This window comes from Equus przewalskii, chromosome 10 (genome assembly GCF_037783145.1).
Source record: "Equus przewalskii isolate Varuska chromosome 10, EquPr2, whole genome shotgun sequence".
Taxonomy (NCBI): domain Eukaryota; kingdom Metazoa; phylum Chordata; class Mammalia; order Perissodactyla; family Equidae; genus Equus; species Equus przewalskii.
Window position 1 is genome coordinate 16,744,892 of NC_091840.1, and position 26,321 is coordinate 16,771,212.

At 37.9% G+C, this 26,321-nt stretch overlaps 1 protein-coding gene across 2 annotated transcripts in view; it reads right to left on the bottom strand.

Annotated features, from left to right (window-relative positions):
• Window positions 1-26,321, bottom strand: part of EFCAB3 (EF-hand calcium binding domain 3) — a 494,329-nt gene that overhangs the window by 54,996 nt on the left and 413,012 nt on the right. For both annotated transcript variants that reach the window (XM_070561747.1, XM_070561748.1), the window contains 10 exons: window positions 25,044-25,148; window positions 24,683-24,736; window positions 23,425-23,529; window positions 21,991-22,044; window positions 9,460-9,564; window positions 8,728-8,781; window positions 5,876-5,980; window positions 2,869-2,922; window positions 2,072-2,176; window positions 391-444 (listed from right to left, as the gene is read on the bottom strand). In XM_070561747.1, coding sequence (XP_070417848.1) covers window positions 391-444; window positions 2,072-2,176; window positions 2,869-2,922; window positions 5,876-5,980; window positions 8,728-8,781; window positions 9,460-9,564; window positions 21,991-22,044; window positions 23,425-23,529; window positions 24,683-24,736; window positions 25,044-25,148 — 795 coding nt within the window. The remainder of the gene's footprint in view (window positions 1-390; window positions 445-2,071; window positions 2,177-2,868; window positions 2,923-5,875; window positions 5,981-8,727; window positions 8,782-9,459; window positions 9,565-21,990; window positions 22,045-23,424; window positions 23,530-24,682; window positions 24,737-25,043; window positions 25,149-26,321) is intronic.

The following is a 26,321-nucleotide window of genomic DNA, read 5'->3' on the forward strand; positions in this document are numbered from 1 at the left end:
CGGTGCCATGTCTGCGCCCGGGATCCGAACCAGGGAACCCCAAGCCGCTGAAGCGGAATGTGCACACTTAACCACTGTGCCATCAGGCCGGCCCCTGTGCTGTAACTTTTAATTGAAGTCGTCATGGATGATAAAGAAGAATTAGACAAGTCTGATGAATTGTGATAAAGATAAGCAACCTAAATGAAATCAGAATTTCAAACTTGGTACATATTACTAACAATGACTTCCTCAAATGTAGTTATACCCAAAGAAAAATGGTAGGTTATGAGGCATAAATTCAGTATCAGTAGGCCAGTGGAATACTGGAATAGCAAGATTCTAATCAGAAGTTTTAAAAAGCAAATGCAAAGTGCAATAAATTTTAGCTGCTGTTCTCATAATTCTTACCTCTGAAAGGCTTCAAACCAGCTAGTAATCTTTTCTTATACACCTTTCCATCTCCTGTAAGATATGGTAAAATTCAAGTCAAACGAAAAAGGATAAGGAACTCTATAATTTTATAAGGGATTTTATATGATTGACCTAGAAATTTATTCTATTTTACCCTCAAATAATAACAAAAGATAAGGACTGCTCTCAGTGTGGTCAATCTATCCCCTAGCTGGAACACATGGCAGTAGTTGATGCTGTCTATGCACACATGCACATGCACACGCACACACACAGGCGCATGCTTCTTTTTCTTCTCTTCTTTAATTGCACTTTGACCCCTCTGCCTTTCTCTGTTTTTCTGAAGCCTATGCTTTAGGCCCATGAGGTATTCCAACCCTAATGGTAGAGCCTATAAAGGGATGATATTAAAAATAATTATCCCAACCAGTAATATAAAATAATATTTAAATAAGAAAAAGATTTTGTTCTTTAAACAAACTCATCTCATAAATGGAGATGAAATTCAACAGAGACAGAAAACAAGGGGCATCTGCCAGCCTAACCCATCCCCAGGTGTCCCCAGAGGCCTCCATCTTGTGGCAGGAATGTGTGCAGTGTTGACAGAACCCTCAGCACCTGGCATGCATCTGCAGTAGTCGCCTGTACAGTCCATCTGCTTCTTTCTGCATCTCTATCCTGCTCTCTTAGAGCCAACATCCTAAGAATGCTGCAGTTCTCATAATTGGCCCCTTGAGAGCAATCTGGGGAAATGCTAGACATAGTGAGTGGTGCAGCCTGAGGTGTATACTGGGAGAATTCATATGGGCATTGAGCATTTGCTGTCCAGGGTGCTACTTCTGCCACCGGGGGCATTAGCCCCCTTGGTGATGGGCAGGCTTGCTCTTGTCTGGGGGATAACTGGGGACAGGAGCTATGAGGGGAAAGGACGTCTACATGGGAGTTCCTGGGACTGGGCAGGAGGCACAGGTGAAGCAGAGGCTGGCCTTTAGGGTTTTTGCAGGCAAGCCTATGCAGGTGTCCAGGAGGTAGAACTTTTGAGGGACTGACTGGTTGGGCCACTGTCCAAACAGAATGGATACTGACAATATAAGCACGTGGTCCTAGAGGTCCTCTGCTCTCAGGTGTTTCCCCTTTTTTTTTTTTTTTAAAGTTTTTTTTTTTTTTTTTTTTTCCTTTTTCTCCCCAAAGCCCCCCCGGTACATAGTTGTATATTCTTCATTGTGGGTTCTTCTAGTTGTGGCATGTGGGACGCTGCCTCAGCGTGGTTTGATGAGCAGTGTCATGTCCGCGCCCAGGATTCGAACCAACGAAACACTGGGCCGCCTGCAGCGGAGCGCATGAACTTAACCACTCGGCCACGGGGCCAGCCCCTCAGGTGTTTCCCTTTTAGTTGCTGGTTGCGAAGAGATAGGAGGGCTCTGGGGGAGGGACTGAGGATGTGGGGCACGTGCAGGGGGCTACAAAATAATTTAGCTGTGTAGCTGTTAAAATATTTAGCAGGGGCTCATTGGCTGAATGGAAAAGAAAGTTTCTCACTTCCAAATTAAAACACAAGTGACAAGAACAGGGTTTCTTATGTCTGAACTGCATTTTAGGCACTGGACAATTCTCACCCAGAAGTTCACAGTACCTCATTTCCCTGAGCACCTCATATGATGGTACGTTAAATACTCACTGGAGATTGGCAGTGTTTTTGATAGTATCAACTCTTCTTTTTCAGTGAGCTTGATTCCCATGTTTCCCAGCACATTATTTAAATCACTGGCTTCAACCTTTTCTCCTTTGAATAGATGGGAATTGTTTCAGGTGACAATATTAAGAGATCTAATTATTCTAAATTATGAAAAACATAATCCAGCACAGCATTATTTCTAACTGCAGGATAAAAAGTTTAAATACATGAGCTGACTTCACTTACACAAAGTTATTGTGAAATTCAGTACCTGAAAACGTTCTTTAATCCATATAAGAAGATAACACTTCTATTCTGTGTATGAGTCAATATAGCATGGAGTGATAGAGAGGCAGTATCACTACCCAATGTCTTATCATGGTATATAGAATCTACATAATTCTACAGGCAAGTAATATCTCTGTTACTACTTCATGATCTGAATTATGGGATTATGAATTATTATGACTGTTTATAGTGATCATATTTCCTGATGCAAAAACTTCACATTGAGACTCACGGTGTTCACCTATATTTTGATTGTTCAAACACTATAGAAATGAACACATTACTGGCCAAAATATTGGACAAGTTAATACTTCTTTTTGAGAGTGCCCACACTTTTCCTAAGTCTCCAATAATCTGAAGTGTTGTCAATAAAATTATCAATATATAGGAAAAAGAGCAGAGTGAACTTACTAATGATGGCTGGGGAGAGTAAACTACTATTTTAAAAAATTAATTCTCTGCAAAGCATCAAGATCTCAATTTTATAACTTCTTATACAAATTCTCACTCACCTGTAAAAGCGTTTGCTGCGTCCATCAACACATCTAAGTCAACCTTTTCATCTTCTGTAAGAAAATTCAGAATTTAGACCCAGATGAAGATAACAAGACTTGAAAAATTATATAAAATTCTTAAATAAAGATAGGGTGCATGGAATCCCAATAATTTTCATGCTTTATTCTAGAGTTTTCAATCCACAAGAACATGTAATAGAAGAAAGAAAATTTAAGCTTTAAATGTATATCCATTCAATTAATATAACTTCTTTTTTTAATTTCATAAGCTGTTAGCTGTTAAAAATTTTTAGCCTATTATGGTGAGTGGAGTTGTGTGTGTGTTTGAAGTCAGCTCCATCCCACGGGCCAGTTCTCCTCCTTTCAGACCTAGTTCTCCTGCACTGAGTAGAAGGCTGAGAGAGGTCAGACAGCAGTTCCCAAAGTGTGGTCCATGAACCTTTGGAGTCACCCAATACCCTTTGCCTTTTTCACTGTGTTGATGTTTGCACTGATGGTGCAAAAGCCGTGGTGGGTTAAACTGCTGGCATCTGCATGAATCAAGGCAGTGGCAACACACTGTAGCAGCAGTCATTGTGTGCTTCCCTGTACGTACTTGTAGTCAAATAATGTCAATTTCACTTGAGAATGTCCTTGATAAAGCAGCAAAAGTTATTAGTTTTATTAAATGTTAACCCTTGAGGACACAGATTTTTAATATTTTGTATAGTGAAAAGAGAAGTCTGCATAAAACACGTCAGCTCCATACTAAAACATGATGATTTCTTGAGGAAAAGAACTTCTGTGATTGTTTGAGTTGCAAAGCAAACTAGCTGCTTTTTCATGGAACACCATTTTCACTGACAGGCTCAGAGTTTGGTATTTGGGAAACATCTTCTTGAAAACGAACGAGATGAATCTGTTATTTTAAGAAAACAGCTGACAGTAGATGTTTTAATGGTAGAGTTCAAGTTTTCAAACAAAAATTTGAATTTTGGAAACTTTATATCTACATCGTGACTTGATAGCTTCCCAATACTTAAACACTCTTTTGATAAGACTGGTGGTGATATTAACAAATGTGATTTTTTGATATTGAATAATGAAATGTGCCAATATTTGGAAGATCTATATAACTCAGTGAATCAATATTTTCCAAACAACCAAAGCACGATGTTACAAAATCAAGCATGGGTAAAGATGAAAGTGTAGGATAGACCAACATATTTTAATGTAAACAAGTATAAAAAGTTTATTGATATGGTTTCTGATCCCATATTGCAACTGAACTTTAAGAAGCTAGCACTTGTTTGGTTTTTGGGTAATATCAAAGAAGACTATCCACAATTATCTGAAAAGGCTATTAAAATACTCCTTCCTTTGCCAATTACATACATCTGTGTGAGACCAGATTGTCTTTATATACTTTAACCAAAACAACATATCCCAATAGATTTACTGCAGAAGCAGATATGAGAAAGCAGCTAGATATTAAAGCAATTTGTAAATATGTCAAACAATGCCCCTCTTCTCACTAAATTTTTTGTTTTATTTTGGAAAAACATAGTTATTTTAAAAAAATATGTTTTTAAACATGTAGCAGAATTTTTATTACTTTAAAATGAACTGAAAAAATTAAAATGTGTTTTAATTTCTGGTACAATTAATATTAATAGATAGATATAACCTACAAAAACAGAAAAGCTCTTGAGCATCCTCAATAAATTTTAAGAGCGTAAAGAAGTTCTGAGACCAAAAAGTTTGAGAACCATTGGGTTAGAGGGTACATACAATAATAGGCAAGATTCAGTTTACTTTTGTTGCTTAATCCAACTTCAGTAGACATTTATCACTTAGCCCAGGAGTTCCTCATCCTTAAACTTCGCTAGTTCTCTTGTATTTTTGCATTTCCCTCTAAGGGCAGACATCATGTCTCCATTGTTCCTGTACTAAACATTCTCAGTTTCTAGTAAACATGCTGCAGAGAGAGAGTATAAATATTTGCCAAGTAAATAAAGCAATGCTAACACAATGCTGGAATATTGGTGGCACTCAATAAATACTTGTTGAATGAATCAATAAAAAAAAAGAAATGTATTTAAAATTTAGGACCTTGATTCTTGAATAATGAAGTCCTGCCCTAGTAAAAGATATTCTTCCTGGTCCTTGGGGTTCCACGTTATTATAAGGAGACTTGAAACCAGCCTCTCATGCCAGTCAAGATTCTTGGTGATCTGCGTCCTAATGTTAACTACCAGGCTCAGCTTGGGGGCTCTGGTGAAGAAAGAAGAGATTACTCCCCTCCTTTTCTTCAGTCTGGGTCCTTTCAACTCAGCCCTGATACCATCTCAGTTATGCTGTTTAAAAAACAAAATGGTCAGTCTATATCCTTATGTATATATCTTTATATAATCTTTTCCTACTCTTTTTCTTTTCTCTTACTCTTATCTCTTTCTTTTATCTTTCTTCCTTATCCTACTCTTTAATTCCATTCCTGATCTCTCTAACATGTCTTTATTTTATCTTTCTATTTTTTTTGGTATTCCTGTACTCATAGGGACAGTGAGGCATTGTTTTAACCTTGCTGGTGGTCCTCAGGGTTTGAAGGAATCTTACTTAAAGATTAATAACTAGGGAATGCATTTTCCATTGTCTGATACCTTGTATCTAAATGTCCTGTAATTACCTCAATTCAGTTACATCTTAAACACAATTTTTCTCTTCATTCTTCTTCTTCTTCTGTCTACCCCCATCCCTCTTTTTTTGTTTTGTGTCAATCATTTAAGCTATAAACCTTTGGTTCATACTTTTAGTTTCTCCCTCTCTTTTACCTACCACATCAAATCAGTCTTTCCCATATATCACCAGTATGGTTCCCTAAATAAGACCTTATCATCTGGACCTCAGCAACAACCACTAAATTGTATCTCTGTCCCCAGTTTTTCCGTCCCCGACATGTGTTTCCTCACTGCTCTCACAGTAGACTAGTCAATGTCTATAGGTTGAAGGTGTCTTAAATGCTTACCAGTAACTGGTAGGTGGGTCTGCAGGTCCTGGATTTCATTTGCTTCGAGTCTGAACCCAGTGTTTTGTAGAACATTTCTTAGGTCACTGACAGTAACCTTTCCTCCTGAATAAAAACAAGAAAAAGTAGATAAGGAGGTCACAAAATGAAAAATGCAGCAACCCCTACCTAGAAATGAAAGCACAAAGAAATTATTTACAGCAAGTTATGTGGGAATCAGAAACAGAACAAAATCCCGTAACTAAACTTCTGGGAGAAGTTTATACTGGGGAGAAAAAAGTAAGGAAAGAGTGTGGCAACTCTGGTAAATTAGGCAAGATGACAACCAAGTCATGTTATTCCAGTCAAAAAGTGAGATTTGAAATTTGCTATAGTAACAATAAATTACCTTCTTAATGTAATTATACATTAAAAAAACTGGTTAATGAGGCAGAATAATTTGAAAACTATTGGTGTAATTTTGATCAAATCACTATAAAATATGAGGATTTACAAAGAGTCAAAGTATGTATTTCAGATGAGTTAAATAATTAAATGTAAAAAATGAAAACTTAGGAAAACAAAGATAAAATGTAAATAATTTTTTATATGCTGTCTAGATAGTAAGGGACTTTCTAAATACAAAAAGACAAGAAGAAATTACAGAAAGAATGACTGATACAATTAAAGACATAAAAATGAAAAATGTCTGTATATAAAAATACAACATAACGGGCAGAAAGTAGATTGGTGGTTGCCTAGGTCTGGAAGAGCTGCGGGGAATGAGGAGCGATTGCTAACGGGTGCAGTGTTTCTTCTTGGCTCGATGAAAATGTTCTAAATCAACAGTGGTGATGGTTGCACAATTCTGTCAATATATGAAAAACCATTGAATCATACACTTTAAATGGGTGAATTGTATGGTATGTGAATTATATTTCAATAAAGCCATTGTAAAAATACAATAAAATAAAAATGCAAATAACCAACTAGAAAAACATTTTCTATAGATATGAGAATGTGCTAATATCTTTAATTAATAAACAGGTCATTCAAATTAATAGGAAAAATGCTCGGATTCCAATAGGATAATGGGCAAAAGGTCAGAACAAATAGTTAAATGATGGAAAGACATAATGATATAAAAACATTCTCAACTTCATTGATAACAAAGAAATCAAAACAATAATTAGACTCCATTTTCCCTCTATCAAATTAGCAAGGATCAAAAAATATGAAAATAATCTATTGTGGCCAGGCGTAATGGTAATGGGTACTCTTCTTCACTTGTATACATCAAAGCCTTAAACATGTTAAGATCATTTGACCTAGTAATTCCAGTTGGAAGAATCTATCCAAAGAAAATGACTTTAAAGTTGGATGAAGATTTATGTACAAAGATCACAGACGTATAAGAGCAAAACATTGGAGACTACCTCCTAAATATTCAATAAGAAAAGAATGATAAAGTAAATTATAATGTAACCCAATAAAAATGATGTCTACAGGGGCTGGCCCGTGGCCGAGTGGTTGGGTTCGCGTGCTCCGCTGCAGGCGACCCAGTGTTTCGTTGGTTCGAATCCTGGGCGTGGACATGGCACTGCTCATCAAGCCGCGCTGAGGCGGCATCCCACATGCCACAAGTAGAAGGACCCACAGCGAAGAATATACAACTATGTACTGGGGGGCTTTGGGGAGAAAAAGGAAAAAAATAAAATCTTTAAAAAACAAAAGGATGTCTACAAAGAATTTTTAAACCACATGGTGAAATTCTTATACTAAAATCTTAGGATTAAGTGTAGGATACATAAAATATACAGTAAGAGTTTAATTAACAACACATACATATACACAGAAAAAAGAACAGAGAGAACTGTAATAAAAAAGGTACTATTATTTGGGATTATGGGCAATTACATTTTTTCTGCATGCTACTTTATATATTCCAGATTACAGTCATGTGCTACATAACAACATTTCGTTTGATGACGGATTGCATATATGGCAGTGGTCCTGTAAGATTAGTATCATATAGCCCAGGTGTATAGGAGGCTATACCATCTAGGTTTGTGTAAGTACTGTAGGGGAGGAAGAAATTTTCCTCTATTCTTCTAGGTTCTTCTGGCTGGTCTAAGAATTAAATTGACACGAGATAGATTAACAGGAAAAAATCCTAAAAGTTTAATAACATGTATACATGGGAGAAACCCAGGAAAACTAAGTAACTCACCAAAATGGCTGAAGCCCTCATCTTAAATACCATCCTCAGCTAAAGACAAAAGAAGATGGTGGGGGTGAGGAGAGTCAGGGCCTTCAAAGGAAAGGAAGGCAATTCACAGGTAGGCGAAAAGGAGCAAATGTCTGGAAAACAAGTGTTTGTTTGTCCACATAGAAACAGAAGAACACAGAAGAGAGCTCAACACAGAGGTTTTTCTAGGTTCCTGCCTGTTGACCACCTGGTCCATGTGATGCCAAGGTGAGAGCTCGCTTCCTGAGACAGGTTTTTTTTTAATCTGAATTCTTTTTGGTAGTAACAAGAAAAACTTTCCGGGTCTTTTGTTTCTTACAAATAATCAGTCTAAAATAATCCTCATGTTAAAAAGACATGTTTTGGGATGGCAAATTTTGTTTCCCTTCAATATACTCTGTGATGTTTGTACCAGGACAAAATCATCTAATGACACATTTTTCAGAATGTATCCCCATTGTTAAGTGACACATGACTGTATTCTCAAATACCCAGCACATAGTAGGATATTTGTTGAATAAATGCACCATTTTTGACTATTTATATAATTATAAATTATTTATATAATCTAAAAAAATTACAACAATCTCAGATTTTATTGTCCTTATCCTTTTTTCTCACTCACCTTTGAAAGATTTCACACCTTCCCGTAATTCTTTCTCAAACACCTTTTTATCAGCTGTAAGATAAAACATTATTGATTTTCGGTGATTCATAAAAAATCAAAGTGGTTACTCTCAGAAAGGGAAAATTTAGAAATTTGTCATGACTCTTTCTCAATGAAATGAAAAGTGTTTAGAAAACTCAGTGTAGTGAATCTATCCACTGGATAGAATACAGCTATTGTTAGTGGCACCCTACTGTGCTAAAACACACACAGCTTTTCCTTTCCCATTTTATCCTTTCTAATTTGGCTTTATCTTCTCTTTCTTCAGCTTTCCAACCCTTCTGTCCTTTCATCTTTTTCCAGCTTAGACCTTAAATTTCTCCCAAAGGTTCTTTGGTGAGAACTTATTTGTCCTATGATGGGACTTCTTAAGAGGTCTTGTTTCTTAAATCAAAATCTAAATGATAAGAACAGGATTTTAAAAAATGCTAGGACTGAATCTTTAAAAAAATATTTTCAATTGACACAAAGTGTTTCAAATATTAGAATTTCTAATACAAAACCTTGAAACCAACCTTCCTGAAGTTTTCTTTAAGATGGCAAGGACTTGAGGAAACACAGTCTCTGCAGACATGGTCCTTGTTCTCCCAGAGTTGGTATACTGCCATGCGCACAACTGATTTTCAGTAATGTTTGTTGAATTAACAAATTTTTAGACATCAGTGAAGTAAAATACGCTTAAATGCTTACCAGAAACTGGCAGAGTTTTCACCAGCTTTTTATGTTCCTTATTTGTGATCTCTATACCCATGTTTTTCAGAACATCTTTCAGGTCCTCAGTATGAATCTTCTCTCCTTTTGAAAGAGAAACATGTATATATATGAAATACCCTTCCCAGGTGCAGGAGGAAGAACACGGCATAATGAGGGCTTATTTAGCTATTTAGAATCAAGGAAGAAAGTCAGAAATTTTTCTTCTAACCTAAACGAAGAGTATCTCTTACAATGATAAGACAATATCATATATAATAAGTAAAATAGGGATTGTATAATTTCTCAGTAGTTTAGATGCTATTTGATGAGTAATATAAATAATTCAACCACTAATATAACAGCTGTGTACTTTTTCTCTTTTTGTTTTCTCTTCTTCCTTCTTCTCCTTCCCCTCCTCTGGGCCTCCCTGTCCCCTTCACCTTCCTCTTCTTATTTTGCCTGAATTATGGGACTAGTTTTAAAAATGACAATAAAAGCTGGCTTCCTGTAAAAATTTTCACCTTGAGTGAATTTGTATTTATATAATTACACTGTAAGCTTGGCATATGAGATAGGGAGACATATTTGAAACACTGCATATTTAAAATCCACTAAAAAGAAAAGAAAGCATAGAAACCATAAGAATAAAAAATTGGGAAAAAGAACAGGCTAATTTGAAAAATAACTAAAACAATAACTAGAAATAAAAACAGTTACTGAGGACTGACGTCAGCAAGATAGTGGAGTGAACAGTTTTCTTTGTCTCTTTCCTTTCGAACTACAACTAATTGGACATTCATTGATGAACAGAGGATACTCACACAGCACCTCAGGATGCCTGAGAGACCCATGCTGCTATACATTGGGAGGTGGATGGACTATCCCTGGGGAGGAGGTGGAGATACGTGAAAACTTTCTGGCCCCTGACAGCCTAGTACCTGTGAGTGACTCTCTCCCAGCTCACAGCACGCTCATAGCACCACCCCCAAGGGTGAACATGTGCATTGGCATGACCATGGAAACAGGTGACCACAGCCCTAAGCCCCCCCATGATTGCCCTGTGAACCAGTGGGAAAATCTATGGTCCCACAGTAGCTGCAGGGAGAGTCTCTGGTCGGCCCTAGTGGAGAGGCCCCACCCACCAAACACAAAGGCTAGGAGACCTTGGGGCAGGAGTGGCTCAGCAAGGTGAGCTATCCGCTGGTTGCATTAAACACCCACACCTCTGCTGTGGCCCTGAGGGGGCAAGTGAGATCCAGTGGGGTTGCGCGAGTGGGCGGTGACAATCTGGAGCCCCAGCATGACTGCTTCTTGGTCCAGGGGGACAATCCACGGTCCCACAGTGGCTTCAGGGAGAACCTCTGATTGGTCCTACTGGAGAGGCTATGCCCACCAAGCACAAAGGCTGGGGAACCTAAGAGCAGAAGTGGCATGGCTGGGTGAGCTAACCACTGGCTGCATTAGATGCTCATAGCTCTGTGGCGGCCCAGAGTGGGCAAGTGAGATCCAGCGGGACCAGACAGTGGCAGAGCTGTGAGTCTGAGCGAACCAGCTCCTGGCTGCCGTGAAAGCCCATAGCACCGCTGCAGACCCTACGGAGGGAGCATGTCTAAGCGGGTCTGTGGGAGCAGGCACCAGCAACCTGAAGTTCCCACAGCTGACAGGAGACCCCTCAGGGCCACTGCAATCCCAAGGAGGGGCCCAGGCTGAGTCAGGAACAGCTGACAGGGATCCTGGTCAGTGCAGATTACACAGCTGCTGCTCCCTATCCCCTAGTGGAAGCAGTAACCAAACTCTATCTCTATGTAGAGGCACAAATCCATGCCATCAAGCAGTATGAAAAAATATATTACATCTCCAGAAGGAAAATGACCAGTGCCCAGAAAACAATCCTGAAGGCACAGAAATCTATAACCTAAATGACAAAGAATTAAAAATAGCTATCATTAAAAACCTCAATGAGTTAAAAGAGAATACAGATAGACAATTCAATGAGTTCAGGAGCTACATCACAAAAAAGCTTGATACTAGGGATACAGGATACTTTTGGGAAAGTATAAAGAAGATACTATGGGAAAGATAAAGAAGAACCAATCAGAAATGTTGGTGGGGCTGGCTCTGTGGCCGAGTGGTTAAGTTCGAGTGCTCTGCTGTGGCAGCCCAGGGTTTCACTGGTTTGGATCCTGGGTGCAGACATGGCACCGCTCATCAGGCCACATTGAGGCAGTGTCCCACACGCCACAACTAGAAGGACCCACAGCTAAAATATACAACTATGTACCAGGGGGTTTGGGGAGAAAAAGGAAAATAAAAAATCTTAAAAAAAAAAAGAAGTGTTGGAGATGAAAAACACAATGGAGGAGATTAAGAAAAATCTGGACTCTCTGAACAGTAGGGCTGATAATATGGAGGACAGAATTAGCAGTTTGGAGGATAAGAATATAGAAATGCTTCAGATAGAGGAGGAGAGAGAACTAAGACTAAAAAGAAATGAAGAAACTCTCCAAGAAATATCTGACTCAATTAGGAAATGTAGCATAAGGATTATAGATATCCAAGAGGGAGAAGAGAAGGAGAATGGAGCAGAAAGCTTGTTTAAAGAAATAATAGCTGAGAACTTTCAAAACCTGGGGAGACAGCTGGAAATCCATGTGACAGAAGCTAACAGATCTCCAAACTTTATCACTGTGAAAAGACCAACCACTAAGGCATATGGTAGTGAAGCCTGCAAAAGTCAATGACAAAGAGAAAACATTAAGGGCAGCAAGGCAGAAGAAAATAACCTATGAAGGAACCCCTATCAGGCTGTCAGCAGATTTCTCAGCAGACACCTTACAGGCTAGGAGAGAGTGGAATGACATATTAAAAACTCTGAAAGGCAAAAACTTGCAGCCAAGAATGTTCTATCCAGTGAAAATATCCTTCAAATACGATGGAGAAATAAAAACTTTCCCAGATAAACCAAAGTTAAGGGAGTTCCTCACCACAAGACCCTCCCCTCCAAGAAATGCTCAGAAAGGTCCTCATACCTGAGTAAAAAAAGGAAAGGGATTATAAAACCCTGAGTAAAGGAGATAAGTAGAAAGACAAAATCAGAAAATTTCAGCTCTCCATCAGAACAGGTTAGCAAATGCTTAAGTATAACGTTAAAGATAAAGGGAAGGGAAACACCAACAATAAATATAATCTCGTCATTTTAATCACAAACTCACAACACAAGAAGAAAAAAAGATCTGACAATAACAACCTAGAAGGGGGAGAGGAAAGGGATGGAACCAGCTTATTCTACGGAAATAACAGGCTATCAGAAAATGGACTTTCTCATCTATGAGAGGTTTTATGCAAACCACATGGTAACCACTAAAAAGATAATTAGAACAGAGACATAAATTACAAATAAGAAGAAAACCAACATAGAAAACTACCTAACTGAATTGGTAGTCCGAAATTCATGTGACGAGAAACAAAGGAAATGCAGGAGAACCGGAAAACTAGTGATAAAGTGGCAGCATTAGGTCCCCACATTTCAATAATCACTCTAAATGTAAATGGATTGAATTCTTCAATCAAAAGACACAGAATGGCAGGATGGATTAAAGAACAAGACTCAATAATATGCTGCCTCCAGGAAACACACCTCAGCTCCAAAGACAAACACAGACTCTGAGTGAAGGGATAGAAGATGATACTCCAAGCTAGTAGTGAACATAAGAAAGCAGGTGTTGCCATACTTATATCAGACAAAGTAGACTTCAAAGCAAAACAGGTAAAGAGAGACAAAGAGGGGCAGTTCATAATGATAAAAGGGACACTCCAGGGGCTGGCCCCGTGGCCGAGTGGTTAAGTTCGCGCGCTCCGCTGCAGGCGGCCCAGTGTTTCGTTGGTTCGAATCCTGGGCGTGGACATGGCACTGCTCGTCAGACCACGCTGAGGCAGCGTCCCACATGCCACAACTAGAGGAACCCACAACGAAGAATACACAACTATGTACCGGGGGGCTTTGGGGAGAAAAAGGAAAAAATAAAATCTTAAAAAAAAAAAAAAAAAAAAAAAAAGGGACACTCCACCAAGAAGACATAACACTTATAAATATATATGCACCCAATATAGGAGCACCAAAGTACGTAAAGCAACTACTAACAAAACTAAAAGGAGGGGCTGGCCCCATGGCTGAGTGGTTTGGTCTGTGCACTCTGCTTTAGCGGCAGAAGGTTTTGCTGGTTTGGATCCTGGGCGTGGACATGGCACCGCTCATCAAGCCATGCTGAGGCGGCATCCCACATGCGCCAACTAGAAGGACCCACAATTAAAAATATGCAACTATGAACCGGCGGGCTTTGGGGAGAAAAAGGAAAAATAAAATCTTAAAAAAAACCTAAAAAGGAGATATCAACAACAATACAATAATAGTAGGGGACCTCAACACCCCACTAACCCCAATGGATAGATCATCAAGACAGAAAGTCAACAAGGAAATTGTAGAATTAAATTAAAAACTAGACCAGATGGACTTAATGGATATATATAGAACACTCTAACCAAAAACAGCAGGTTACATCATCTTCTCAAGTGCACATGGAACACTCTCAAGGAAAGACCATATGTTGGGAAACAAAGCAAGCTTCAACAAATTTAAGAGGATTGAAATAATATCAAGCATCTTTTCCAACCATAAGACTATGAAACTAGAAAGCAATTACAAGAATAAAGCTAGGAAAGGGGCAAAGATGTGGAGATTAAACAACATGCTACTGAACAACCAATGGATCATTGAAGAAATTAAAGGAGAAATCAAATATTATCTGGAGACAAATGAAAATGAAAACACACCATACCAACTCATTTGGGATACAGCAAATGCAGTCCTAAAATGGAAATTCATCACAATACAGGCTCACCTCAATAAACAAGAAAAATCTCAAATAAGCAATCTCAAACTACACCTAACAGAATTAGAAAAAGAAGAACAAAGCCCAAAGTCGGTAGAAGGAGGGAAATAATAAAAATTAGAGCAGAAATAAATGAAATTGAAACAAGACAGTAGAAAGGATCAATGAAACAAAGCTGGTTCTTTAAGGAAATAAACAAAATAGACAAACCCCTAGCCAGACTTACAAAGAGAAAAAAGAGAGAAATCTTAGATAAATATAATTAGAAATGAAAGAGGAGAAGTCACAATGGATACCACAGAAATACAAAAGATTATAAGAGAATACTATGAAAAACCATATGCCAACAAATTGGACAACCTAGAAGAAATGGATAAATTCTTAGACTCCTACAACCTCCCAAAACTGAATAAGGAAGAAATAGAGAATCTGAATAGACCAATCACAAGTAAAGAGATTGAAACAGTAATCAAAAACCTCCCCAAAAATAAAAGTCCAGGACCAGACGGTTTCTCTGGAGAATTCTACCAAACATTCAAAGAAGACTTAATACTTATCCTTCTTAAACTAATACAAAAAAATCAACGAACATGGAGCACTAACATATTCTATGAGGCCAACCTCACCCTGATCCCAAAACCAGACAAGGACAACACAAAGAAGGAAAACTACAGGCCAATATCACTGATGAACATAGATGCAAAAATCCTCAACAAAATTTTGGCAAACCGAATACAGCAGTACATTAAAAAGATCACACACCATGATCAAGTGGAATTTATACTGGGGACACAGGGATGGTTCAACATTGCAAGTCAATCAACATGATACACCACATTAACAAAATGAGGAACAAAAACCAAATGATCATCTCAATAGATGCAGAGAAAGCATTCGATAAGATCCAACATCCATTTATGATAAAAATGCTCAGGGCTGGCCTGGTGGTGCAGTGGTTAAGTTTGCACATTCCGCTTCAGTGGCCTAGAGTTCGCTGGTTTGGATCCTGGGTAAGGACATGGCGCTGCTTGGCAAGCCATGCTGTGGCAGTTGTCCCACATATAAAGCAGAGGGAGATGGGCACGGATGTTGGCTCAGGGCCAGTCTTCCTCAGCAAAAAAAAAAAAAAAAAAAAAAAGAGGAGGATTGGCGGAAGATGTTAGCTCAGGGCTAATCTTCCTCAAAAACAAACAAACAAACAAAATGCTCAATAAAATCGGTATAGAAGGAAAGTACCTCAACATAATAAAGGCCATATATGACAAACCCACAGCCAACATCATACTCAATGGGCAAAAACTGAAAGCCATCCCACTGAGAACAGGAACAAGACAAGGGTGCCCAGTCTCATCACTGTTATTCAACAAAGTACTGGAGGTTTGGCCAGAGAAATTAGGCAGGAAAAAGAAATAAAAAGAATTCAAATAGGCAATAAAATAGTGAAACTCTCACTGTTTTCAGATGACATGATCTTATATATAGAAAACACTAAAAATTAATCAGAAAGCTGCTAGCAGTAATCAACAATTACAGCAAAGTTGCAGGGTACAAAATCAACTTACATGAATCAGTAGTATTTCTATACTCCAATAATGAACTGACGGAGAGAGAACTCAAGAACACAATCCCATTCACAATCGCAACAAAAAGAATAAAATATCTTTGAATAAATTTAACCAAGGAAGTGAAAGACCTATACGATGAAAACTACAAGACTTTCCTGAAAGAAACTGATGATGACATAAAGAGATAGAAAGACATTCCATGTACATGGATAGGAAGAATAAACATAGTTAAAATGTCCATTCTACCTAAAGCAATCTACAGATTCAACGCCATCCCAATCAGAATCCCAACGATATCCTTCACAGAAATAGAACAAAGAGTCCTAAAATTCATATGGGGCAACAAAAGACCCCGAATTGCTAAAGCAATCCTGAGAAAAAAGAACAAAGCTGGAGGCATCACAATCCCTGACTTCAAAATATACTACAAAGCTATAATAATCAAAACTGCATGGTACTGGTACAAAAACAGGCATACAGATCAATGCAACAGAATTGAAAGCCCAGAAATAAAACCACACATCTATGGACAGCTAATCTTCAACAAAGGAGTTGAGAACATACAATGGAGAAAAGAAAGTCTCTTCAACAAATGGTGTTGATAAAATTGGAAAGCCACATGTAAAAGAATGAAAATTGACCATAGTTTTATGCCATTCACAAAAATAAACTCAAAATGGACTTAAGGTAAGACCTTAAAAACCTTAAGGTAAGACTTACATTACGTTAAGGTAAGACTTAATGGTAAGACCTGAAACGATAAGACTTCTGGAAGAAAATATAGGCAGTACACTCTTTGACATCAGTCTTAAAAGGATTTTTTCAGACACCATGTCTTCTCAGACAGGGAAACAATAGAAAGAACAAACAAATGGGATTTCATCAGACTACAGAGCTTCTACAAGGCAAGGGAAAACAGGACTGAAACAAAAACACAACCCACCAACTGGGAAAAAATATTTGCAAATCATATTTCTGACAAAGGGTTAATCTCTGTAATATATAAAGAACTCACACAACTCAACAACAAAAATCAAACAACCCAATCAAAAAATAGGCAAGGGATATGAATAGACATTTCTCCAAAGAAGATATATGGATGGCCCATATATCATCACCTTACACCCGTTAGAATGGCCAAAATAACCAAAACAAAAAATAACAAATGTTGGAGAGGTTGTGGAGAAAAAGGAACCCTCATACACTGCTGGTGGGAATGTGAACTGGTGCAGCCACTATGCAAAACAGTATGGAGATTTCTCAAAAATTAAAAATAGAAATACCATATGACCCAGCCATCCCACTACTGGGTATCTATCCAAAGAACTTGAAATCAGCAATTCAAAGAGACCCATGCACCCCTATGTTCATTGCAGCATTATTCACAATAACCAAGACATGGAAGCAACCTAAGTGCCCATCGACTGAGGACTGGATAAAGAAGATATGGTGTATACACACACACACACACACACACATACACACACACAATGGAATACTACTCAGCCATAAAAAAGGATAAATTCATCCCATTCACAACAACATGGATGGATGTTGAGGGTACAATGTTAAGCGAAATAAGCCAGATAGAGAAAGACAATCTCTGTATGACTTCACTCATATGTGGAAGACAAAGAAACACGTGGACAAAGAGAACAGATTAGTGGTTACCAGGGAGAAAGGGGGTTGGGAGGTGGGCATAAAGGGTGAAGTGGTACACCACAATGTGACTGACAAATAATAATGTACAACTGAAACTGAAATTTCACAGGGTTGTAAACTATCACAACCTCAACAAAAAATAAAATAGAGAAAAAAAAAGCAACTACTATATATATATATATATATATAGTTATTGAAATTAAAATCCCAATGGACAAATAGTATGAGACACAATTGTAAAGAGAATTAGCGAACTGGAAGAGAACTTTGAGATATTTTCAAAAATTAGGACAAAGACGTAAAAAAAGGAAAAATATGAAAAAAAGATATGAAGAGCAGAAGGAGAAGGTCCAACATACATATAATAGGAGTCCAAAAGTAAGAAAAGAGAAAAAAAGGAAGAGACAATATTTGAAACATAAGGGCTGAGAATTTCCACAACTGATGAAAGGCATCAATGTCCAGTTTCAGGAGTCACAAGTTCCAAGCAGGAAAAATGAAAAGAAGTCCATACTTGGGCACACGATAATGAGAACTTCAAAGATAGAGATAATCTTAAGAGTTATAAGAGAAACAGAGATTTAACTATAAATAAACAATGAAGACTTATAGTTTATTTTTAATGGCAAAAATGGAGGCCAGAAAACAAGTGGATATATGAATCTATCTATCTATCTATCTTGTTGTGCATTTTCTTTTTCTCTTTTCCCCCCTTTTTAATTTAAATACAAGTTTGATTGTAGGTTAACTTTACAGGTTAGTCTTTAGATAACAGGATATTCAGGTGGGACTGTAACTAAATTTGGGAAGTAATTAATATAGCTCAGAGATGGTATGACTGTCTCCCAGAGACAGACTATTGGAAGTTTGCTTCTCCTCATTCTGGGGAGACAGTGAGGACGTCTTCATTTGTATGAATAGTTGCATCTTATTAGTTGGAAATATAGACTTGTTTTGTTGTTATATGGAAGTTAATTTCAAACATATGTAGAAGGGTCTGTAGCTGAGTAGCCAAAAGTGTAGACTGTTCCAGCTATTTAGTTATCATCTCTCAGCTCCAGTCCTCCCCTTCATACTCTGCTTTCTGATGCTGAGACTGGGACTCTGTAAACTACATTTCTGTCTTGACAGCTGGCTCCATACTAAATTCTGCCAAAAGGGCGTGCTAGAGAGAGAGAGAGTCTGAAAGACTGGTAGATGAAGTTCCTTCTGTAGCAGCGGCTGAATCCAGTTTTCGCTTTTTTCCGCTTTGTGGAACCAGTTTCATTACACTCTCTTCAGGGATACTAGCAGCAGACATCAGAGTTCTAAGGTAACATAACAGTCTATAAGTCTAGACTTAGTCAAATCATGATTCAAGGATGAGTATAAAATGAAGATATTTTCAGACAAAGACTGACCCTTGTTGAAATTACTAAGAAAGATATACTTTGGGAAGAATGAAACTGAACCCAAAAAAGAGAAGTAAGAAGCAATGGTGAGCAAAGAAAGTGGTGTGCTTAAATTTTGTTGAAGATTGGATTTAAATTGCTCTACTCTTGCTTTCAATACACTCATTGGCAAAACTCCATTCCTGGTTAAGTCCAAGCTTTTGCTTACTCTGTGCCTGCAGCCATGCAGCTGAACTAGAACTGAAGTGAACTATGTTGACTGTTCTTATTTTAAACTGATGATCGTGAACCTCAAGAGGGTCCTTAATTCTGCTGGGCAATCACACTATGATTTGCCACTTCATTAACTTTCTCGCTCTTCTTGCTGACTACTTCAAATCTTCTCTTTTCAAACCACCACTTCCTCCTTTTCCATTTGATCACAACTTCTTTTATTTCTTCAAATAAAAATAAAAAAGCCTTCTCTTGGCACCACTTTCACCAATTTACTTTCCCCTTCATTCCACTTCTTTACTCTCTTTTGCAGCAAAATTCCTCAGATATTCACACTTTCTAAATCCTATCCTCCCATTTTCTCTTAAACTCACTCCGGTCTGGCTTCTTTTCACCCTCACTGAAATTTCTCTTTTGATATCGCCAGTGTCCTCCATGTGGCTACACGCAATGGTCAATTCTCAGTTCTTATCTTACTTGATCAGCAGCGTTTGACCGTGTTGATTTGCCCTCCTGGCTGGTATTTATAGCAGATCCTGCAGGTGTCCGGATCACATCTCTTTAACCCTTACCATTTCACTGCATGCTATCCCAGCTTTCAATTGCTGGATTCAGTTCAAATCTCTTTGTTTGAGAGATTTCTTTGGCTGCCAGTTTTTGCTTTGCCTATGCTTAGCTGGCTGGAAATGCCAGTAGAGTAATATTGCCTCCTTCTCCCTTGAGCAGTTCTCGACCAACGACTGATAGGAGTTGGTGTAAAAATAACTTAGTTTCCTCAATCCTCTCTGAGGCTGTGTTCTATACCATTTCCCAGATATTCCCCAATGGGATTAAGTTCCAGTTACCTTCAATGGTAACTTGGTTGATAAATACAAACTTTATTCACTGCTTTCGTCCATGTCTTGCCTCTCTATTCCCCTCTGTGTTTCCTGGGCTCATCTCCCAAGTAAACTACCTGCATGCATAATCCTTATCTCAGGATTTGTATCTGGGGGTACCCAATCTAATATAATGTCCTTTATTTGGCTTTCAGGACACCATATTCTCTTGGTTTTCCACCTACGTCACTCGCCATTCCTTCTTGGCCTCCTTTAATACCTCTTAATGTTGATGTGTTCCAGGACTCACTCCTTAGTTCTTTTCCCTTATCCATCTATACTCACTCCTTGGGTGAATTCATTCAATCTAATGGCTTTAAGTACCATTTATACACCTATGGCTTTCAATTATATATTTTTAGCCAAGATATTTTCCTTGAATTTGTGACTGTCTAGTAGCTTTGAACTTGACATCTCTATTTGGGCATATGTTAGATATCTCAAAATGTCCCAAACTGAACTCCTAATTTTCTTTCAGCCAACTTCTATTTCCAGCAATTTTCTCCATCTCAGTTAATGGTAAGTCTATCCTTTCAGTTGTTCAGGACAAAAATTAGAATCATTCTTGACTTCTCCCTTTATCTAGTACTTTATATCTAATCCATCAGGAAATCCTGTTGACTCTTTTTATTATTATTTTTTATTGAGATATAATTGACATGTAACATTATATTAGTTTCAGTTATACAGTATAATGATTTGATATTTGTATATATTAAGAAATTATCACCACAATAAGTCTAGTTAACATCCATTATTACAATGACCCCTTTTAAAATATATCCAGAATCCAACGACTTTTCATCATTTTCATTGCTTTCTACCCTGTATGAATCACCATCACCTCTAACACAGATTACTCTAAAAGCCCCTTAAATCGTTTCCCTCTCCTTACCTTTGGTTTCTTCCCCTCCACTCCCCCTCCCCATCTATTCTCCATACAGAATCCAGAAAGATCTGAAGAAAATATAGATCAGATCATATCATGCCTCTGCACTAAACCCTGCAATGACTTCCCATTTCTCACAGAAAAAAAGCTCAAGTCCTGGCAGGGCTTTCATGGCCCTGACTAATCTTACACCCATCACCACTCACTTCTTATCTCCTTTTACTTTTTTCCTTACTTACTGAGCTTCAGCTACATTGGCCTTCTTGCTGTTCCCTAAATACTCCAGGCATGCTCCTGCCTTCGGGCCTTAGTCCTTGTCCTATCTGCTTGCAACACTCTTTTTCTAAAAGTTCCTACATGGCCAAAATCCTCACCTCCTTCAAGTATTTGCTCAAATGTCACCTTCTCAGGGAGGCCTGATTATCTATTAAAACTACAAGTGTCCCAACATACCTGGCTCTCCCAGTCCCTTTACTCTAGTCTACTTTTCTTTTTTCTTTCTGGTGAGGAAGATTGGCCCTAAGCTAACATCTGTTGCCAATCTTCCTCTTTTTGCTTGAAGAAGATTGCCCCTGAGCTAACATCTGTGCCAATCTTCCTCTATTTTGTATGTGGGACACTTCCATAGCATGGCTTGATGAGTGGTGTGTAGGTCTGCACCGGGGATCTTAACCTGTGAACCCCAGACTGCTGAAGTGGAGTGTGGCAACTTAAGCACTATGCCACCGGGCTGGCCCCTTCATTTTTTTCTATATCATTTATCACTGTCTAACATACTATATAATGTACTTATTTATTACATTTATTGTTTATTGCTTGTTTCTTCTGCAAGATTGTAAGATCCATGGGGAGGCAATGATCTTTGTTCTGTTTACTGATATATCCTAAGTGCCTAGAACAATGCCTGGCATGTAGTAAGTGCTGAATAAATAGTTGTTAAATGAATGAATGAAGGGAGAAAAGACTATCGTGTTAAAAATATAGTTCCATATAAAACTTTAAGACCACGTAATATAATCCTCATTGTAACATGTCACTCACCTGCAACATATTTAACTTCATCCATCAACATATTTAAATCAATCTTCCCATTATCTTTAAGATAAAAAAAATCACAAAGAGAATGAATTAGCTTTAAAACCAGTATACCAGGTTCATGGACACAGAATTCATCCTTACTTGTTCTTTTTCTATATCTTTTCAATTATGATAATAGTTCATTGGTATTCTTTTATAGTTTTATACTCTTTTATTATTATTAATATGAATAGTATTATACTGTAACTTTTAAATAGGATAGGAAAGAACCTTTATTGGGTAAAAGTCTGTGCCTGTAAAGGACAAATGCCACGATTCCTTTACTTTGTATGTCTCTAATTACCTCCACCGAGGCCCCTTGGGCCCCTGAAACAGTTTTCCATCCTATCTCAGATGATTTCACAGATGTACAAGGTAGTGCACAAGAATTAGATCAACAGCCTTACACTTTAAATCACTGTCCTGATATCTTTTCTCCTGTTTCAGGATACTAGGAAAACATGATAACCACAAATATCTATATTTATTGCATTGGTAGATTAAAAGAGTGATGAAAGGGATTAAAAAACCAAAGGAAAAGTCATATTTGGAAAAACTGCTTACCTCTTATTAAGGCAAATGTCCCAAGGGCCTAGAACAGTGCCTGACACATCACAGACATTCAATTAAAGGTTATGGAATGAAAGAATGAAAGGTACTTCTGATTTAGACAAGCTCATATTTATTGTTGGATCAATCTTGTATCTTTACTACTTCCTCAAGGGGACAGATATCCTTCAAAATTTTCTGATGAATTTTTCTCAGTTCTACAAGCATAAGAGCAGTCTAACTTTTGCCAAGTTTGATTAATTCAATTGGTAACATTACTATATACCTTCTTAAATTTGTTAATTCTAGTGGTTCATGGCAGTATAGCAGAGGAGTTAAGAAACAGTTTCTGGAGCCAGATTGTCTGCCCACCATTTATTAGCTCTCTGACTTTAGGCAAGCTACTTGACTTCTCCGTGCCTTAGTTTCCTTATATGTAAAATGGCGGTAAAAATGGAACCTACTTTGTAGAGTTGTTTGGAAGATTAGAAAAGACAATATATTTAAAGTACTTAGAAATTTGCCTTGCACATGTCAAGACTATCTAAGTGTTGGTCATTGCTTTTTAATGCTGGGTTAGCAGTAGGGACTCAGAGATTAAAACCTTGAGTATTTTCGTTAGACCCTGGCATTTCCTGTGGAGAGTGACACTTGTCACCTATATTGGGCAGCATTCTTGTCAATTTTTCCAAGTTATAGTCATTGGGCTCAGTTTGGTAGCTATGATGAAGGCCTCACTCTTTCTTTTTCTTCTCTTCATATACATCCTATATGAAGTTATTCCAGCCCTGATACTAGCCTCAGGTCCAAAGTTTTGCTAAGAGGTATACTGATATTTAAATCTCTCACCATCAACTGGTAGATGGTCCTTCAATTCCTGGATTTCTTTCTCCTTGAGATCAATTCCCATGTTTTTCATGAAAGTGTCCACTTTATTTGAAGACACCTTCGTCCCTTAGGAAAGAAAAGAATGGGATATGAGAAATATTTGTAATGATGTGAAGAGTGGGCATTCTAGCTCGTGCTTAGGCATCAACACTATATAGAGAACAAAGAGTAAAGAACAATTAAACTATTCAAGTAAATGTGATTTTGGTGTCTAAGTCAGGAATTCCTAAACCCTGATCTGTGGGATTCTGTTATGGATTTTAGGAAAACTTTTAGGAGAAGAAAGTGAGAAGTTAGGGGGATCTGGTGAGTCATGGCAAAGATTAAAATCAACCTTTATAAACTATATGCACAGTAGGATTTGAAACTTGCTAAATTCGTGGAAAGCCAGCCCTGGTGGTCTAGCGTTTAAGATTCAGTGCTCTAACCATCGTGGCCTGGATCCATTTCCTGATCAGGGAACCACAACACCCATCTGTTGGTTGTCATGCTGTGGTGGTTGCATGTTGTTGTGATGCTGAAAACTATGCCACTCGTATTTCAAATACTGGCATGGTCAACCATGGTGGACAAGGTTCAGAGGAGCTTAAAGATTAAGACAGACTAGGAAGAAGGATGTGGCTACCCACTTCTGAAAAAATTGGCTGTGAAAACCCTATGAATAGCAGCAGAGCACTGTCCGATATAGTGCCAGCAGATGAGAGGAAGGTACAAAAAAAAAATCTAGGCAGGGTTTTGCTCGGTTTTACATAGAGTCCCTAGGAGTCAGAATCAACTTGAAGGCACTAACAACAGAAAAATTAACGGAGAACTATAAATCAATCAATCCATCTATCCAACCAGCCAGCCAATCAATGGATTTACTCTATCATAATCCTCTAGGAAACTTTTAATAACATATGTTTCTAGGTACTATCTCTGGAAATTCAAGATCGATATGACTGGAAGGGAGCCTAGTGATCTGAATGCTAAATTGTTTTTTCCCCTAGTGATTCTGATGTACAACTTTTTTTTGGAACCACTGCTTTTGGGTTTACTGTAGTTAAACCATTTTGGTGACTTAATGTGCCTAAAGCATATAAAGAATAAACACTGAATTAATAAACAGGACAGCAGGATTAATAACTTGAAAATTGTAAAATAGGAAGAGTTTTTGAAAATAAAAGCAAAACTCAATGACCCTCGTTTTACCTGCCTTTTCATCATACTTCTCACTCACCTTCAAGAGATGTTAATTCTTTCATCAATCTGTTCATATATACCCTTCCTTTGGCTGTAAGAAAGGGAAAAATTCAAGTCTCAGGCACCAATGTAGCTATTTAAAAATAGAATAAAACATGCATAATTTCATAAACATAGACTTTTAAGCGTTTTATTCTAGAAATTTATGTTATTTCACTTTCAAGAATACAACTCAGGAATGGAAACAGCTCTCAATTTGGTGAAATCATTTTGGTGGTGGTGGGGGCATAGAATATTCCTTAAATAGGGAGTCACAAAAGTCCATATACTCAACTTTCTTTGAAGGCCACTGTGGTTTAAAAAAATTTCTTTTACACTGTGGTATTTTTAATGCTCACCATCAGCTGGAAGATTTTTCAGTAGTTTTGTGCCTTTATCTTCTGTGAGCTTTATCCCCATATTTTCCAGAAAAGTTTCCAGGTTACTAGTATCAACCTTCTCACCTTTAAAAAGTAAAACGTGGCAATGGTTGAAAATTTGAAGAATGATGATTCTATATTATAGAAAACGCTTATATGGAATTTGCTGATTAAACATGCAGTAAACCTGGCAAGAATGCCAGCCGTTGCTAAGACATAATCTTAGAGCTTTTTGCCTAAAACAATGATGACGAAATTTAGGCTATGAGTTAGTAGATGCAAACATTCACTAGTAAATAGGTAGTAAATAGGTAGAGTGAGAGAATGCATCAATAAAGAAAACTGCTGTTATAATTTTGTGCAAACATTAAAATCTTGGTTTTGTAGAGTCTTCTTAATTACGTATCATGGAACTATACAGGGCTTTTCTCCAGGGGCTTCTTTCTTAACCCAGCCTGGCTCTCTGTCATGCCTCAGGGATTTGGTGGCCTTGCTTTGCTCTTATCTTGGCAGCTACTACCACACAGTATACTTTTTGGGGTTCTGTAAGGGTGGCTAGGAAGTTAGATGCAGTCTTCCCAGCTTGCTTCTTTTTCGTACTGGGAAAACTAGCACATAGAGATTTTTCATTCTTAGGGCTTTAATGTAAAGTGCTAGAGTGAAACAGACAGGGGATCACCAAACTATCACAAGCATGGGTAAGACACAAAGCTAACAAGTTTGTTTTGTAATGGACTTGGTCTTAGCTCCTGGTTATGAGGGTGGAAAGCACCACTTATCCTTGCCCCCTGAACCGTTTCCCAATCTGTTTGGAGGATGGCTACATGAACCTTTCCTTCACGATGAATCTTCTCCCTAGCTTGCAGATGCAGTTTAGCAATAAAAACAAAATGGTAATCATGTCAGGTGAAGGATGTGTTAACAATTATTGTGATAAACATTTCTCAATATATATGCTTATCAAATTATCACATTGTATACCTTAAACTTACATAATGTTATATATCAATTATATCTCAGTAAAGCTGGGAAAAAAAGATGCAGTTTAGGTACACAATTTGTATATCCTAGTCATTTCCAATTCTGGCAAAAGAAAACTCTGTGTTTAGTCCTCTGGAACCACCTTGCAGTGCTTCCATTGGGAGGAGAATGTCTGGGAGTTAGCTGATCTTCTGCAGAAGTGCCTGGGGGGAAATGGCACAAGGGTTGTTTTCCCCAAGCTGCTTTGGACCTCTCCTGTGAAGACTTCGACTACAG